At 37.3% G+C, this 15,599-nt stretch overlaps 1 protein-coding gene across 2 annotated transcripts in view; it reads right to left on the bottom strand.

The window, feature by feature from the left end:
* Window positions 1-15,599, bottom strand: part of PRKCE (protein kinase C epsilon) — a 283,601-nt gene that overhangs the window by 95,509 nt on the left and 172,493 nt on the right. For both annotated transcript variants that reach the window (XM_008641713.2, XM_017744864.1), the window contains exons 3-9: window positions 11,287-11,446; window positions 10,103-10,137; window positions 8,611-8,696; window positions 6,781-6,913; window positions 3,847-3,989; window positions 2,566-2,662; window positions 880-1,094 (exon numbers count right to left, since the gene is read on the bottom strand). In XM_008641713.2, the coding sequence (XP_008639935.1) occupies window positions 880-1,094; window positions 2,566-2,662; window positions 3,847-3,989; window positions 6,781-6,913; window positions 8,611-8,696; window positions 10,103-10,137; window positions 11,287-11,446 (869 nt within the window). The remainder of the gene's footprint in view (window positions 1-879; window positions 1,095-2,565; window positions 2,663-3,846; window positions 3,990-6,780; window positions 6,914-8,610; window positions 8,697-10,102; window positions 10,138-11,286; window positions 11,447-15,599) is intronic.

The following is a 15,599-nucleotide window of genomic DNA, read 5'->3' as shown; positions in this document are numbered from 1 at the left end:
GCTTTCAAGTTGTTGATTTTAACTACCACTATTGTTTAAGGTTCAGGTCCTATACTCTGTTTAAGGTCAGTTCTGGCTTGGAGCCAGGATAATCTTCAGAGAAAGGATTAGGAAACAAGGACACAAAAGAACTGCTTCAGCCCTGTTCCCCTGCATGTGAAGTTCCCGTAATATCAAGGAAGGAAGAGTGTACTTCTGAAACAGATTCATATTTCAGTCCACCTCTTTGATTCCATGGCGCACTACAGTGTGGAAAGAAAATCTATAAGCCCTGTAAACAGAGCAAGGCCCCTTCCACCCTCACCAATTCCCTGCTGTGGGAAGGTATCTGGTGAGTTACAGCCCTGCTGCTTACACGGTGTTTTGGGCAGCTGTCTAAGCCCTGTCATATCTGAGTGGAAATGCTTCAGTTCTGCTTCCTCCAGCGCTGAACACACCCACTGAGGAAAAACAAGTACACACAATGTTCTGTGAAATAAGTAGACTTGAACTGGGAATTATCAAGAAAGTGAATTAACCCCACAGCATTATTCCTGACCTGTTTCTTCCTGCTTGACCACAAGCAATTTTGTTGAACAGTTCATGTGTAACTGTATGTGTGTCTTCATCAGCCATATCCCAAAATAATGAAACACTGACATTTTGTTTCAAAAGACCAAAAGACTCAACCCTAGTTAACGAAGTGAGCTAAAGCACAGACAATGCCAGCTCATCAGGAGACTGATACTTTTGATCTGTTGGGTAAAAGAAAACCCTGGGGTGGAAGCACTTTCTGAATGTCAATATGAACATTTCCAAATCAGTACAGTCAGAACCACCTGTGAACACTAGCTAAAAAAAAAATAAAAGAAGAGAAGAAGGGAAAAAAAAGCTACGCACCTTGCCAAAGCTGCCTTTTCCTAAGACTTTGATGAAGTTGAACTCCTCAAGACCTATTCGCTTGCTCTGGGCCTGTTTGACCTCCCCATTTTCACCATTCTCCCCAGGTTTGTTAAGCTGGTTGTCTGTTGACGTTGTAGCTGTTGCTCTGTGTTCCTCTCCCCGATTGTCAAAAGATAATGCTTTCCTAATGTTGTTTTCCAGCTCTTTGATTTCTGTGGAAAGGTGAGGAAAAGTTAGCTTTAACCCATCAGAAAACCAGTTTGTGTTAGTCTGTATCACTGTGGGAAGAGACATTCATCATCTCTGAAAGCTGTGTTTAAGAGCATTCTGTGGTTAAGAATATATATTTAGCAAACTGCTTCTCCACCTTACAGTAATCAGCCAAACCCCTGCTCTAACAGGAAGGGTGGCCTTTTAAAATGAACCTAAGAAAATGACATATCCAAAACTTGAAAGATAAGTCAGAATAGTAGCCAAATAGTTGTTTTAGTGACTTTGGGTGTTCCTGTACCACACAGAAGTACTTTGTTTTTAATATCCCTATCTTCCTGCCGCACTTACTCATCTTCCTGCTTAAGTATTTTAGTATTTTGTGTCTTCAAAAGTTCAAAAGGATAGTTGGGCATCCCAGTCCTTGAAGTCAACATGAATGGAGCATCTTATTCAGCTCCAGCTGTTATCAGACGCCTGCCAATAAAGTATTTGACCATTTCCTACTGCTGCTTCAAGCAGCAATTGTGTAGATCTGCTAAATGGTTCTGAAGGTTTCTCAGTGTTAAATACAGAGTCTCCTGGTGACTAACAGTCCTCAGGGTCTGCCCCGAGCTCCTGCATGGTACTTCTGCCTGGTGGCCTTGGAAGCAACCACTTTATTGGACAGCTACAAAGGTCAAATTAAATAGAAAATTTAGACAAATTCTTTGTTCTTATTTTAAACAAAACATCAGATATTTTAAAAATTATGATTTTAGGAAAACAGTGTCTGTGAAACCAAAAGGTTGACAAATTTAAGGTCACAGATTTCTGATTTTTAAAAACAATTAGATCAAAAAGTGCTGCTGACATACAAATTCTGTCAATCAGCTGCTCAGCTCAATGAAATCAGGTCATATCAGTGAAGATTAAAATACCTATGTCCAAATCTATGCATAAAAGAAACTCCTGAAAGGAAATATGGTTTTAAGAAGCCTCTAGAGACCACATAGACATGCTAGCATAGCCTGTCTGGATAGAAGTTTTTATTATTACAAATGTTCAGCATGGAATTACAAGGACTCAATTTTATCTCAAAAACTTAGTAACAGACAGGTTTTCAGGTAAATGAAGGCCCTCTCTCAAGTTCTGTGTTACTATTTAAAATGTTCTCCACTCTTACAATAGAATATGTAAACTTCTTCCATAAATATATTTTGTTGACAAGGATCCATGTAGTAAACTTAAGATATTAAGATGACTGCTTTATAATTTTCCCCTTAAAAGCCACTTAATTTCACAGATTTAAATTAAATGAGAAGCAGGCCTTTTTAAAAAAGATTTTACAGTTCATAACTTAAAATGCTTAAATTTCTGGTGGTAACTACTTTGTTGATTTGCATCTACAGAGGCTAGTGTTCATAGATTTTTTTACTCCAGGAAAATGTGTAATGAAATATGTTAGATAGGAAATAAAAAGATATGTTTGACCTTGATCACATGGAGATGTTGGTGCTGACTTTGACCTATCTTCTTCTGATGATGCGCACCCTGGAACTGGTGGTTGAGTCTCTGCACCTGCAATTAGCTAAGAACAATTCCAAAAGAGGTAGTCAGCTCTGAGATCTTCCTATGCCATGAGGAAATTTAATTCAACAACTTTAGTTCATAAGTAGAAGTATGAAGGAAAGTGAAGATCTTCTACCCCTATGGATTCTCACTGGCAGAACCTCAGCCATACAGTAGATGGCATCACATCAAATAGAATCCATAATATAAAGAGAGAAAAAGCAGGCAACTGAAAGAAAAACAGGTCCTCAAGATGAAATAAATGTAGTATACATATCCAGTGAGTGGGAAAGTTTTGAGAAGCCACCATGAGTCTGTATTCAAATCTATCCAGTAAATACATTTAACTATGACATGTACCAGCAAGCACTGCAAACTACCTCGTGCAGTAACAACATGACAACACCTTTACCCAGGAGTGTCAGATCTATTAATTCATTCTTGAGTTTCCTACATTTCTGTAACATTTTAAAACAGCATACAGGGGATCCCAGTGTGCAATAAGCAGGAAAATGAACAGAAGCAACTGTCAATGCTTAAAGAAATTATGGCAAAAATTGCCTATTTCTGTGAGCCCGATGGGTCTGTTGTGACAATCATGCAAACAGAGATACAAAGTGCGGGCCCATTCTCATCCAGGATACATATCATCACTCAGGGGTAACTCCATCAGCTTTGGATGTATTTGGGATGACCTGTGCTTTTTATTTCTAGAACAGCCTGGTTCTTCCTATAAAAGGCCTGATAACTCCAGAAATGTCATCTGGCAAACAGCTCCTCTTCATGAGAACCAGCACATTGCTTGTTTATCAGCATTTATAACACTGTGGAGTAGTGCTGTCTGCCAATCAATCAATTATCCAATGCCAATTCTGAGTGAAACAGGCATTTATGTTTTTAACTGTTGCCAGACATTGTCTCTGGGTCAAATATGCTTCCTCAAAATTAAAAAGGAGAAATCCTTCCAGAAATTATAGACTCGAGATCTGCAATGTTGTACCAGGTTAAAATCAATTTCATATCAAAGTTCAGAATAGATTATTTACACTTATAAAACAAAATTCAAAGTCTTAGGTCTCTGCTGACTTAAAAAAAAAAATTATTGCGCAAGTCATTTGAGTGGGATTGAACCCCAACTAATTAAGTTATAATGAAGTCATACTAATTTCATTTTTTAAATGTGACAATCCATCGTAAAATTACCTTTTTCCTCCTCTGCCCACTATTAGTGATCTTATCTGGAGTGACTCCAAGATCTGCTAGAACTTTAGCTATACCTCTAGCATCCACTCCACAGTTTGGTGCCACATTTGTTTCACAGCGTCGATGTACATTCATCTTGCAAACTGCAATGAAATAGAAAGTAATACCAGAAACTAAATACTATCTTGGCAAGCATTTGCTTTATCTAAATCAGATCTTATTTGACCTACCAATAACTTTTTCAAAGAAATACATTCTGAGTAGGAAAATACTTAGCTGGATTTAAAGGTATACTTCAATGCTAGTATAAAGTTATTAATTTGATTATCATTCTTCTGATATCATAATGTAGAATAGTATTTTCACACAGTACCCAGAACAGACATAGGAACAAATGAAAATACTGGATGATACTGTAACTCTTAAATAGAATTTGAATTAGAAGAAAAGTCCTTCAGAGCTTGGATTTTCACTACAGAAAGCACAACATTAAATCCTTATGTATTATTGCTTCTTACTCCATTTTACTGATGTGGATTAACTTCTAATGTAGGCAGCTGTTAAACTGACAGCACTTTAAGTTTTAATAAAAATTAAGGGGTAAATACCTAGTTTATTTAGATGGCAACCCAATTACTAAGCTCTTTCCCCTAAATCTCCTGAAACTATCATATTGTTATGAGGAGAAAAAAAAAGGTTACTTTGCTTCCAGATTATGGGGCAGAGGCAAGAACACAGCTCCTTTAAAACTCGAGGAGTGAGGGTTTGTTAGGAGGAGAGGACATATTTTATCTGAGACTCCAGTGCCCTCTGGTGGAGCAAGGCATAAAGAGAGCACAGCTGCAAGCGTAATTAAATGCTAGATTAGTATCCAATTATTCAAATCCCTCACTTCTTTACCTTTTAGAGAAAAGCAAATTTTAAAAATGTATGTATAAAGTTATATTTCATTATATTTTTTATCAATGGAACTTTCACTGTACAGCCCCTAAGATAAAAAACCACATTTGCCTCTGAGACTAAACTCAGGCGCTGTATCTGGCCATAACCATGCACTTCAGAAAGCTGGTGCCTTTCCTTTTTAAGTATGATTCAGCTGACAAGAAGAGCAAAAATAAATTGCTAAACATGGTATTTTCAATGAATGTGTATTCAGTGACAAAACCTCAGCACAAGTAAAATGTTTGAGCTAGGATCCATAGAAGAGGACATTGAGGAACCAAGCTGCTTGAAATAGCAAGCAAATTTTGTACAGTCCAACTTCATGCACATATTTTGTAAAAAGATGCACAGGAATAACCAGTGAAAAAACCCTGAAGAATAAATCTCTGTTATACACTTCTCATGATGTTAACAACCATGCTGGGCAAGGAAGTACACCTCTGAAGAAGGGAGTCATTCAGCACTTGTTAAAGAGAAAAAACCAAGCACAGAGAAAATGACATTTTCAGTTCAAGTGAGTTCTAGATTTCATGTAGAGAACACTGCATTTTTATAGACAATAATTTTATGAACATGTAGAAAGCAACACAGGCTCTCTGCACTATTGTTTCTATGCATCTGCTACACAGTAAATGCATATGTATGAGAAATAACAATTAGGAGCAAATGAAAAGTATGGTACTTGAGTTAGAATATGAAAAAGAACTCATATATGCCCAGATTAGGTAGAGAGACACTACAATTCTGGTTAAAAAATTCAAAGAGAAAAAAGCCCAGGTTTAATTGAAAAGTCTTCACTGTCCGCATCTCCACATTTAGACAGCATTTGAGCAAAATCTTCAATAGCTGTAAAGTAATAGTACTTAGAGCCTAACATTTCCTCACTGCTCACTAGCTGGAATCACAAGGGAAGGCTTAAACTTCAGAAGTCTCACTGTGTATAACTTTGCTGTGAAGGAAATGTCTTCTTTCCCTTGCTGCTCAGCAACTTGTGACATGAAATATTAGGTCTGACCTTCACCTATAGTTATGTGTCATCTTAAATACTGCAAAGGATGCATTTCATAGATAGCATATTGATACATATATGTGGGACTCCATGTTTCTGCCATTGAGAGGCATACATAACATGAGTTTTGTACTTATGAAGATGGACCTATCCATTCATAAGTTATAACAAAATGGAAATGCTTATCATTCCACTAGGCACCACTTCCTAAGAATCTGATAATCATTTCCGTCATTACATCATTTCCTTCCACCCATTAATTGAAGTATTTTATTAACTATTTCTATAATATTACTTTACTTTGCAACTGTTTGTACTCTTTCCTTACCCATTATATAGATCTGCTTGAAACAATGAGATATGGAACCAAACACTTTTGACAACTAAAATGATACAAATGCACCTTCCAGCCATATTTTCACACACAGTTTCTGTACAGAGTACATAGTCCTTACATGGCAGAACATAATGAATCCTTTATTTTCTGGAATAGAGGGGCTAAGCAGACCATCCTACAAAGGATGATTTAGCTGGATATCAAAATACCTCATATTCTGGACATGGGCACACAGGACTGGTTCTACCTACTGTAGCCAATACATAATAGCAATTTTTTTAAAGGGAAAAGTAGCTGGAATAATGATGTTTAAAAAGTTTAACAAACCTGAAAACACGAAAGGCATATAAACTGAAGGGATGTAAATTGTCATGCTACTAATTTTCTGTTAACTTCTAATATCCTGTGTGGCAATAAACCTACACAGGAGTGAGTGCAAAATGTGTTTCTTCATGTCTGAGCTCTGCATTTGTTACTGACTGGTGTTGCCAACAGAGTAAAGGGCCATGTTCTAACCATGATGGAAATCCTTACATTGGTCCACTACTTATTTTCTATTCATTTCTGTACATGCAGACACAGTAACTTGAAGTCTTTCCGAGTCTACAGGTCACTCACAAAGAAAAGCTCTGAAGTGGTGCCTTACCTTTGCATTGTAAACCTTGTCTCAAAAGACCCCAGAGCAATGAACCACAGTGGTCACAGAAGGTGGGCACTTTGTAATTGTGAATGCTGAACTTGTGAGGCATGTTGACACTGAAACGCTGAGATCCCACTTGCTGAAAAAGGACAGCACAGCATATTTCATTTTAATTAATTTCTTTGCAATCAGTGTATGCTGAGGCTCTGCTACATTTTGAAACCACACAGAATTCAAATGAGATTAAATAGGTCTGTGCTTAGATGACCATGCCATCAGATGTACTCCAACCCCAGAGTTCTTTTCACTACTTGATCTGGGGAAAAGAGGGGAAGAGCTGCTGTTTTCCAAGAGATAAAGACTGAAGGCTACTTCCTAGTACTTTTGGGAACAACAAATACACAGCTATCAGGAAAGATCTCTAAAGTAGGAGGCAAGGAAGTCACTCCCAATTGTTTTAGGAGCAGGAGGCCAAACTAATACAGGACTAAAAAAAAGAAATATATCATAAACCCTTTACCTTTTCATATCCCACTCTTCTTTGGATTATGATAATGACAGTGATAACATGTTGTGTTCAGGGATTCCAAGGTATGATTACTTACTAATTAAAGGATGTCACTGGTAAGTTTTTATAATGGTCACTGCATTGCAGGAGATTTATTTTTATGTTTTTCCTTCCCTTTACTATTACCGCTGGCTTTTGTCCAGTGATCTAGTACCCCTTCTAAACAATGAGAATATCAGCGAAGCATGCAAGTCTCCACCAGTCTGGAGCCTGGGAATATAAACCTGCACAAGACTTTGTGTCTTCCTGTGAGTACTACACAAAACCAGCACTAGCCCAACACAGTCCTTTATCACAAATGTGTGCACATGATCATATTTTGGATGTAAAATACTGGTTGTGAACCAGATATTACAGAATGGTTCCAGTAAGGAAAATGCTAATGAATTGCATAGGAAAAATGAGATCATGAGTTAGTGCCTCAGTCAAACCCAAGTTGTAGCTGAAAGAACACGTTAAAACCACCCTGTTACATACAACTCCAATTTGTAACTTAAAGCTAGGCTTTTTCAATCACATGAATGTAGGTCTTTAACAAATAAAATTAAGAAATGTAGTTTTTCTGTGTGGCCAAGGAATTGTGATCACCCAAAGGCCACCTCACCTAATCCTATGGTGAAAGACAGCAGGCCCTTGCTGTGGCACTAAACAACAGGAGGGGGAGCATAGATTTGCGTTTCTGTTGAAGCACAAACCAAAAACTTCTGTGTAAGAAAAAGCATTCACTGTTTATACTTGAGAGCTAAAACTATTTAGAAAAACATAACTACATTTTGACAGTTTGGATGCAGTCTTTGTTGAGGTGAGACTTTGCAAGCAAATTCTGGTCAGTCTTTTATGTTGGTGCCAGATACCCACCCGAGCATCCCAGCTCTCCTATCAGCTGCTGATGGCTCAGCCGCACAAAATGCAGCCAGGGGAATGAAGGACCCCAGCCTGCTTCTTCTGAATTAAACTGACAAGACTTGTAGCAACACAGAAATGGAGAGAGAATGTTAAAAATGAAAAGGAGTGGAAAGATCTCTCTGAAACTTTGAGCTCAGATGTTATAGAAAGTACATAAATTAGAATTAAATTTCTGTATGATAATTCCCATGTAAATGAAACTGTGATGGCAATCTAGAATTCCAAAGTAAATGCTACACCACAAAATGACCAGAAGGGCACAAAAAAGTCTGCAGCATCTATTGATTAAACAGAGGGGATGATACTAGTTTGAACAGATCAGACAGAATTTTATCTAGAAAAATTATTTTATAAACATTTACCTCATCGTGAGTTTCCTGTTTTTTTAAGCCAGCACACTTTGTTATTATAAGTTCATGGCATCTCTTGTGAACTACACAAGTGCAAACTAGAAAGACAAAAACAGATAAAAGAATGAGTTTTCATAAAGATTAATTTAAAGCAGAAGTCTGATCTCAGCAGACTAGAACTGCTGGAATTTTAAAGTGTGCAAGTGACTGGTGGTGACTTGGTGAGTCCTATGAAATAAGCTGGTTTACAAAGGCAGAAGATAATGGACTTTCAAAAAACCAAATAATTTTAAGATAACTAAAGCATACCTGCCAAATATCTCATCTATGAAACTACAAATTACTTTCTGAAATGTTGACTGCAATTTTTCTTGGTTTTTACATGTGTGATTTATTTATCTGATGAAGTCCATGATCTCCATGTTACATGAGACACAACAGCAAAAACAATTCCTGTCTAAAGAGCTTCCACAGGAAAACAGACATAAAGATAACTCATTGTAAAAGTCAAAAGAATAGAAAAAAAAAGAAGTCAAACATTCTTTCTGTAACACATTCTCATAAGTTGATAGCAGTAAAAGGTTTCAGGAGGCAAAAATGCCTTGCCAATATACATCCTGATTATTTAATCAATGAATAACATTTGCAGATGTGACAGATAAGATTAACAATTACTAGGTCTATCATACCACAGAATTCAAGATCATTAAACAAAGTAAAAACCCTCATAGTGAAGTAATGAATTTCACTTCCTCCAGTCATTGTTGTAAGAAAAAAGAAAACTAAATCAGAAGTCGAGGTACCTCTCCAGTGTGTTAATACAGTAATTCTTATTATAGCATCAGAGCTCTATGAAAAAAAAATGGCATTTACTTATTTACAATTAAATTTCATCAAGTCTTTTGTAACTAGTAATCATCACTAACTTGATGGTTTCTACTTGTTAGATGAGTACTAAGTACTAACACATCATCCCAAGAGGTGATTGCATAAAAAAGTAGGAGTACAAGATATTGAGTTGAAAAAATGGGATATGAAAATGAAGCACTTATGCAGTCTTTGCTATAACCTTCTCTAATGATGACCTCTATAATTATCTCATCTATTTAAATTACAGTCTTTGCAATTACCTGGAATTTTTAAACATAGAATCTTAAGCAGAATAAAGAGCTCTCAATTTTAAAATGCAAGACTTGAAAAATGAAGACGCCAGCATCTGCAGATATGGTTCCCTAGATGGATATACATTACGAGGTATCTGGGATCTGATGTTCAGGGCTGTTAGCTGAGCTCCTACTTCATATATGACGCCTAAGACCAACAGTTTTGAAAAAAATTACTGCGACTTGTTGCAAAGATTGTATACTTGTTGAAACAAACTTATTCTGATCATCATGTGCTAAATCCTTAGCATCGTACATATACAATGCCTGACAAAAATACCTTATTACTTATATAACATAATAAATATATTTAAACTGTCCTTAAGTAGAATTTCTCTTACCTTGACACTGGTATCCCTGTTTTCCTATTACACCCCTGAAAAATAATAAAGTGTTTTAGAAAACAAAGAGGAAATATTTTTAAAAATGAAAACATTTTTCCCTTCCTTTCCTGGACGTGCACATGTTTAAAGAAAAGCTTCTCATAAGCAATCATCTGACAATTGCATGCCTAGACTGAGATCAGTTCAAAGTAGGAACATTTCAGCTGCTAAGAGGTAACAGGAAGAATGACAGACCATGAAGGCAGTCAGAAGTACAGACACATTTTCTATAGTGAAACAGACAGAGCCAAAGGGTACAGGGAAAGGGGACAAAGTGGTAAATCATCATCAAGCAGACCTCTAAATAGACAGAAGATTGCATTTGTCAATACTGCTTGAAATCACCTTAGCCAAGCTAAAGCCTAACCTCCAGGCACTTTTTAGAGGAAAGCAGTTGAGTTCATGCACATTTCACATCATTTTACATTAAGAAAGACTGATTCATTGCACACTCCTAAGAAATATTTACTGTGGATCACATCAGATCTTATGTGTAAATCAGTATCTCTAGGTCACTTTGGAAAACATCAGGAGCTGCTGAAAAACAACTGAAAACTGAATGTCTCCATCACTCCTCCCTATGTGAAAATTGCAAATACTCAAAAGTAATGTAAACAATTTCTAAAAGGGAGTTCTTGGTGTACACTGCAATAATAAAGACATTGTACACTGAGCACCAAAACCTCTGTACCGTTAGACGTATAATATACCCATATTCCATTAACTTCAGTAGGACGCACAGGAGCTTTGCATTTCTTAGAAGGAAGATGGTGATTCTTAAGCATGTAACAAAGAATTCTGTCATCTTGACAGAATGTAAAGGTCTAATATTAAGTCTAAATCTACACTGAGGCACTTACATAATACTAGACTGGCTGTCTACCTGGAATTTAGTGTGCACTAGATGAGGAAATATGGAACTTTGTGGCTGAAAGGAAACCACAACTACAACGAATTCTAAAATTAGTGATGGGAGTTTAACAAGCTTCTATTATCATCTGCAACACTGGTGACAGCTTAATGTCAAAATAAAGAGGAAAGGAACTACTGCTCTATACCATTTTCACTTCAGCAGAACAGGAAGGTATGCTAACTCCCCAGTTCGAAGAAGCAAAGAAAGCAAAGCCACAGTTACTCCATACCATATAAAGTCTCTGCAGTGCGAGCAGTATGTTGGTTGTCTAAGGTAGGTGGCCATAAACTTGTGTCCATTAACCTGATGCACCCTGCGCCGCACGGCACCCTGGCGCTTCCTGGGGCGCATCCGTTCCCGGAACACACGCTCTTCATTGTCCTTGGGTGCTGAAACACAGGGAAAAACAATAAGCACTGGCTGTCACAGACACAAGGATGAGCAAACTCAAATGCAAAGTATAGGTAGATACTCTCCAAAAATAAAAATAATCCTCTCTACCCAGCAGTGCAAAATAACTTACTTCAGTTTTGGATAATTTTTATTCATTTTTAACATCAATTACCAAAAGGGCAAAGGTTTTCATTGCCTAGTACAGGAACTTCTATTTGCTCTAAAGCTTCATCTATGAATTCACGCTAAGTTGAAATTAAGTCCTCTACACTTTATCAAGCACACTGACAACCTCTTAACAGTAATTACACAGTTAGATCCTCCAAACAGCTCAGAATTTCACCTCACTTGATCTTCAGGGGAAAAAAAAGATCCCAACAATCCCTGATCCCTGTACACCCAGAAAGTACTGATACAAGTGCAAGAAAGCTGAGTACAAGTACATATTATCAAGAACAAAAAATTCCATCCAGAATTGACTACTTTGTAGAATTCCTGATTAAGATCTGAACTTCAGCCTCTAATAACCCAATTTGATACTAATACATGCTCAGCAAAATGTTCAAGGGAAGGAAGTTGTTCTTCTTAACCAATTCCTGTTCCAATTGTACATGAGATTTAATGGCAGAGGAAGTATAAAATGAAGTTGATATATCTCAGACTGAAAACATTTGGAAAAAATTCTTCAAAGTACATTTGGTCTTTTTCTTAAGGTTTTTATTGAAAAGTATCACTAACATCACTAATATAATGTTCTGTATGCATTAAGCAAAAGCTGAGGATTAATTAGCAATGAAGAACAGTTGACAATTGTTAATGAAAGACAGATTTTACAAACATCCCCTGAGCCACTCATGCCTTGGCAAACTAGAATATAAGACTTGGAAGGGGCCATATTCAGTCATCCATTGCCAACTGAATCTAAGCACTCAGTATTTCAGTGCATATAACACTTTGGTCTGTAGTTAACACTTGTCATTCTTTGAATTTCAGCTACTGTGAATCATTACAATGGCCTAAAAATACCAACTTTGGTCTGCTGCAAGCTTTTCTGTACATGATTGAGTTGTCCAAGCAACAGTACAGTACCTAATAATAACACACAGAAAATTCAAAGTCTGAGAACCACTCAATGTATAAAGGTCTCAAATTCTTTTACAAACATTGGAATAAATCCTGGTTTTGAGGGTTGTAAAAGGTATTGATTAAAGAATTTCTATTAAATTGTCTTAAATTAAACTAATGGATGGACATCCTGGGAAAAAACAGAGAACAGATGAACAAATCAAGATCAATGTCTTTCACTGCAGAGCAAGGGCTAAACTCCATGACACCAGCAAATTTATGTGCAAAAGAGCCTAAGTTCCATACACATTAATGTCTCACAAAAACTTCATACTCAGAGCGGGTTTTCATCCTAAGATGACACATCTGTGGGATGGCCAGAGTGGCACTACTTTTCTATTTTAAAGTGAGGTCTCAGTAAATAACCACTGACTCATACACAAAGCTACCCCTTTTATTTATGCTGAAGAACAACCAAAAAGCAATGGTTGTAGGACGCCTTTCAATAAAGAGATAAGAAATAGCAGATAGTTACCAATTATGCTTATTTTTATGTTGTCAATTCTGTTTATTTTTATTTTTATGTTTATTTTTAGGTATTAACCAAAACTCTAATGTCTAATAAATGTAACAGTCTTAAGAGAAAGTCTGTCTTCCACAAAGCATATGTAACAAGTAGTTGGAAATCCAAGAAAAGATCCATTTTTCCAGCTTCTTGAATGATTAACTAACTTAACAAAGCAGCAGAAAATCTTTTAAAAGCTATTACAGGAAATAATTCTATATTAGCACAGACCTGTTCTTTTGGTTATCATCCAGATTGTAGGCTTTGCTGCAGTATGCACAGCCTTATGTGAGAAAGTTAAAATCCAACTCTTCTGGAAAGGTTTCCCAGAAAGTTATCTGCTTACATGAAACGAACAAGATGTTCTGACAGTGCACAATACACATTTGATAGGATATTCAGTCTACAATACTGTTTTTCTCATTATTTCATCTTAAGTGTAATTCTTCACAGATAAAGCACCTGTAATTTTACAGAGCATGTAAAATCCTCCTCTTGTTTTGGCTACATAAATGCAGTATCATGACACGGGGTTTTTTCTGTTTGTTAGTTTTGTTTTTACCAACAAAGTCTTAAAACTACTTTCACTGCATTACTTTTAGTTCTATATTTAATACTTTAATGAAATTCCATTTTTCCCTTCTAATACTTACAGTTTAAATAAAACAATGAAACAGTATCTTTTTCAGAAATGCACTGACTTGAAAACAGATACAAGCAATACATCTGAAATTATCAGATTAAATGGCAGGCCTCGATTATCAAAATCACTTCCACACAAATAGCATCACTGTGTGTGAGAAGGATACTCTAACAACTCAAGAAAATGTCATTTTCTTGGTTTATCTTGGATAATGCTGGAGGTCCATTAGCCAGTTACCGCCAAACAGTCTCTGCTGCCAGTCACCATTCTCCTTTTGTCACCAAAGACTGGCACTTGGCCAAATCCATGCCCCATGCCCTGCTTTAGAGTCAAAATGCATGGATGAACTGCACGTTCAAGAGCAGTGACTGCTTCCACTTCACCTCTCATTACAGCCTGTGTAGAATCCCCACCCAGTCAGTCAGCAGCAGAACTCGTTTAGAGGGCTCGGAGCAGCATAGAATCATAGAGTCATGGAATCGTTACGATTGGAAAAGACCTTTAAGATCCCTTGGCCTAACCATTAGCCCAGCACTGCCAAGGCCACCACTAAACCATGTCCCTAAGTGCCACATCTACGTGTCTTTCAAATACCTCCAAGGATGGTGACTTCCCCAGGCAGCCTGTTCATGACTACACAATTCGTTAAGAAATTTTTCCAGTCTAGACCTCCCTGGTACAACTTGATAGCATTTCCTCTTGTTCTATCACTTGTTATTTGGGAGAAGAGACCAACTCCCACATCACTACACCCTCCTTTCAGGTAGTTTTAGAGAGCAGAAAGGTCTCCTCTAGGGCTCCTTTTCTCCAGGCTAAACAAGCATCTGACATTACAGCGCATGACTGACCACTGGATGACTGGACATCAGCCTTTCATCACAGCAGATGAAGTCACAAGAGAAATTAGCTCACCCATCAGCTTAACACCCAGTTAACATTAAGTTCAGTCAGTTTATTCACTGTGACCCTACATAAACATATAAGCAGTGCTTTTCTGCAGTCCCCAAGCAAAACACTGCCACATCTTGCACAAGACTGCATTTTAGGAAAAATGTTTTACTGAAAAGGTGGTCAGGCATTGGAATAGGCAGCCCAGGATGTGGTGGAGTCACCATTCCTGGAAGTGTTCAAAAAACATGTGCATTTGGCACTTAAGTACATGGTTTAGTGCTGAACATGGAGGTGTTGGGTTAACAGGTGGACTTGATGATCTCAAAGGTCTTTTCCAACCTTAACAATCCTATGATTCACACTGCTGTTTTGGGCCACAGGCACAAAATCAGGCAGGAACTGTCCCAGGTGACTCAGAAGCAGATAATCACATCTGTTCTGGCTCATACCCAGGGTTGTGAACCACATTTCTGGCAGAACTAAGAGTAGTCTGTATTCAAATTAAAATCTATCTTATACTGAACAGCCACACTAGAGATGTAACTTTATCTGTCTGATGACACCTACTTCAGAAGGGGGCTACACTGCTCTCCCCAAACATCTCTCATCGTTTACAAGCAGGAAAACAAAGATTAGAAAATGCTATCAGAAAGCAGGGAGTACTTGGGAAGACGCCCAGCATGAGTGTGATACAGACAACTGGTGTTTGCAATGCATTCTGTTGAAAATACTAGCATCCCAAACAAAATTGGCCTCTTAAATACATTTTTGAAAGTCTTACAGAATACTGCACACTGTGCATGGCATTTCTATTCTTAGCAGAGGACTTAAAATTAAGTGAATTTTTCATAGTAAGAATATTAGCAAGTTTCAATATAAACCACTTCTTCTCACGGTATGTCTACTGAATAGTCACAGAGGGTTATCATTTCCTCAGTAAAGGCTGTTTCTTTATGTAATGTACATTCTGTTCCCTGTTTCGCTT

Source organism: Corvus brachyrhynchos, unplaced genomic scaffold, assembly GCF_000691975.1.
Source record: "Corvus brachyrhynchos isolate BGI_N302 unplaced genomic scaffold, ASM69197v1 scaffold258, whole genome shotgun sequence".
In the NCBI taxonomy this organism is placed as follows: Eukaryota; Metazoa; Chordata; class Aves; order Passeriformes; family Corvidae; genus Corvus; species Corvus brachyrhynchos.
This window is presented reverse-complemented; position numbering and strand designations above follow the sequence as displayed.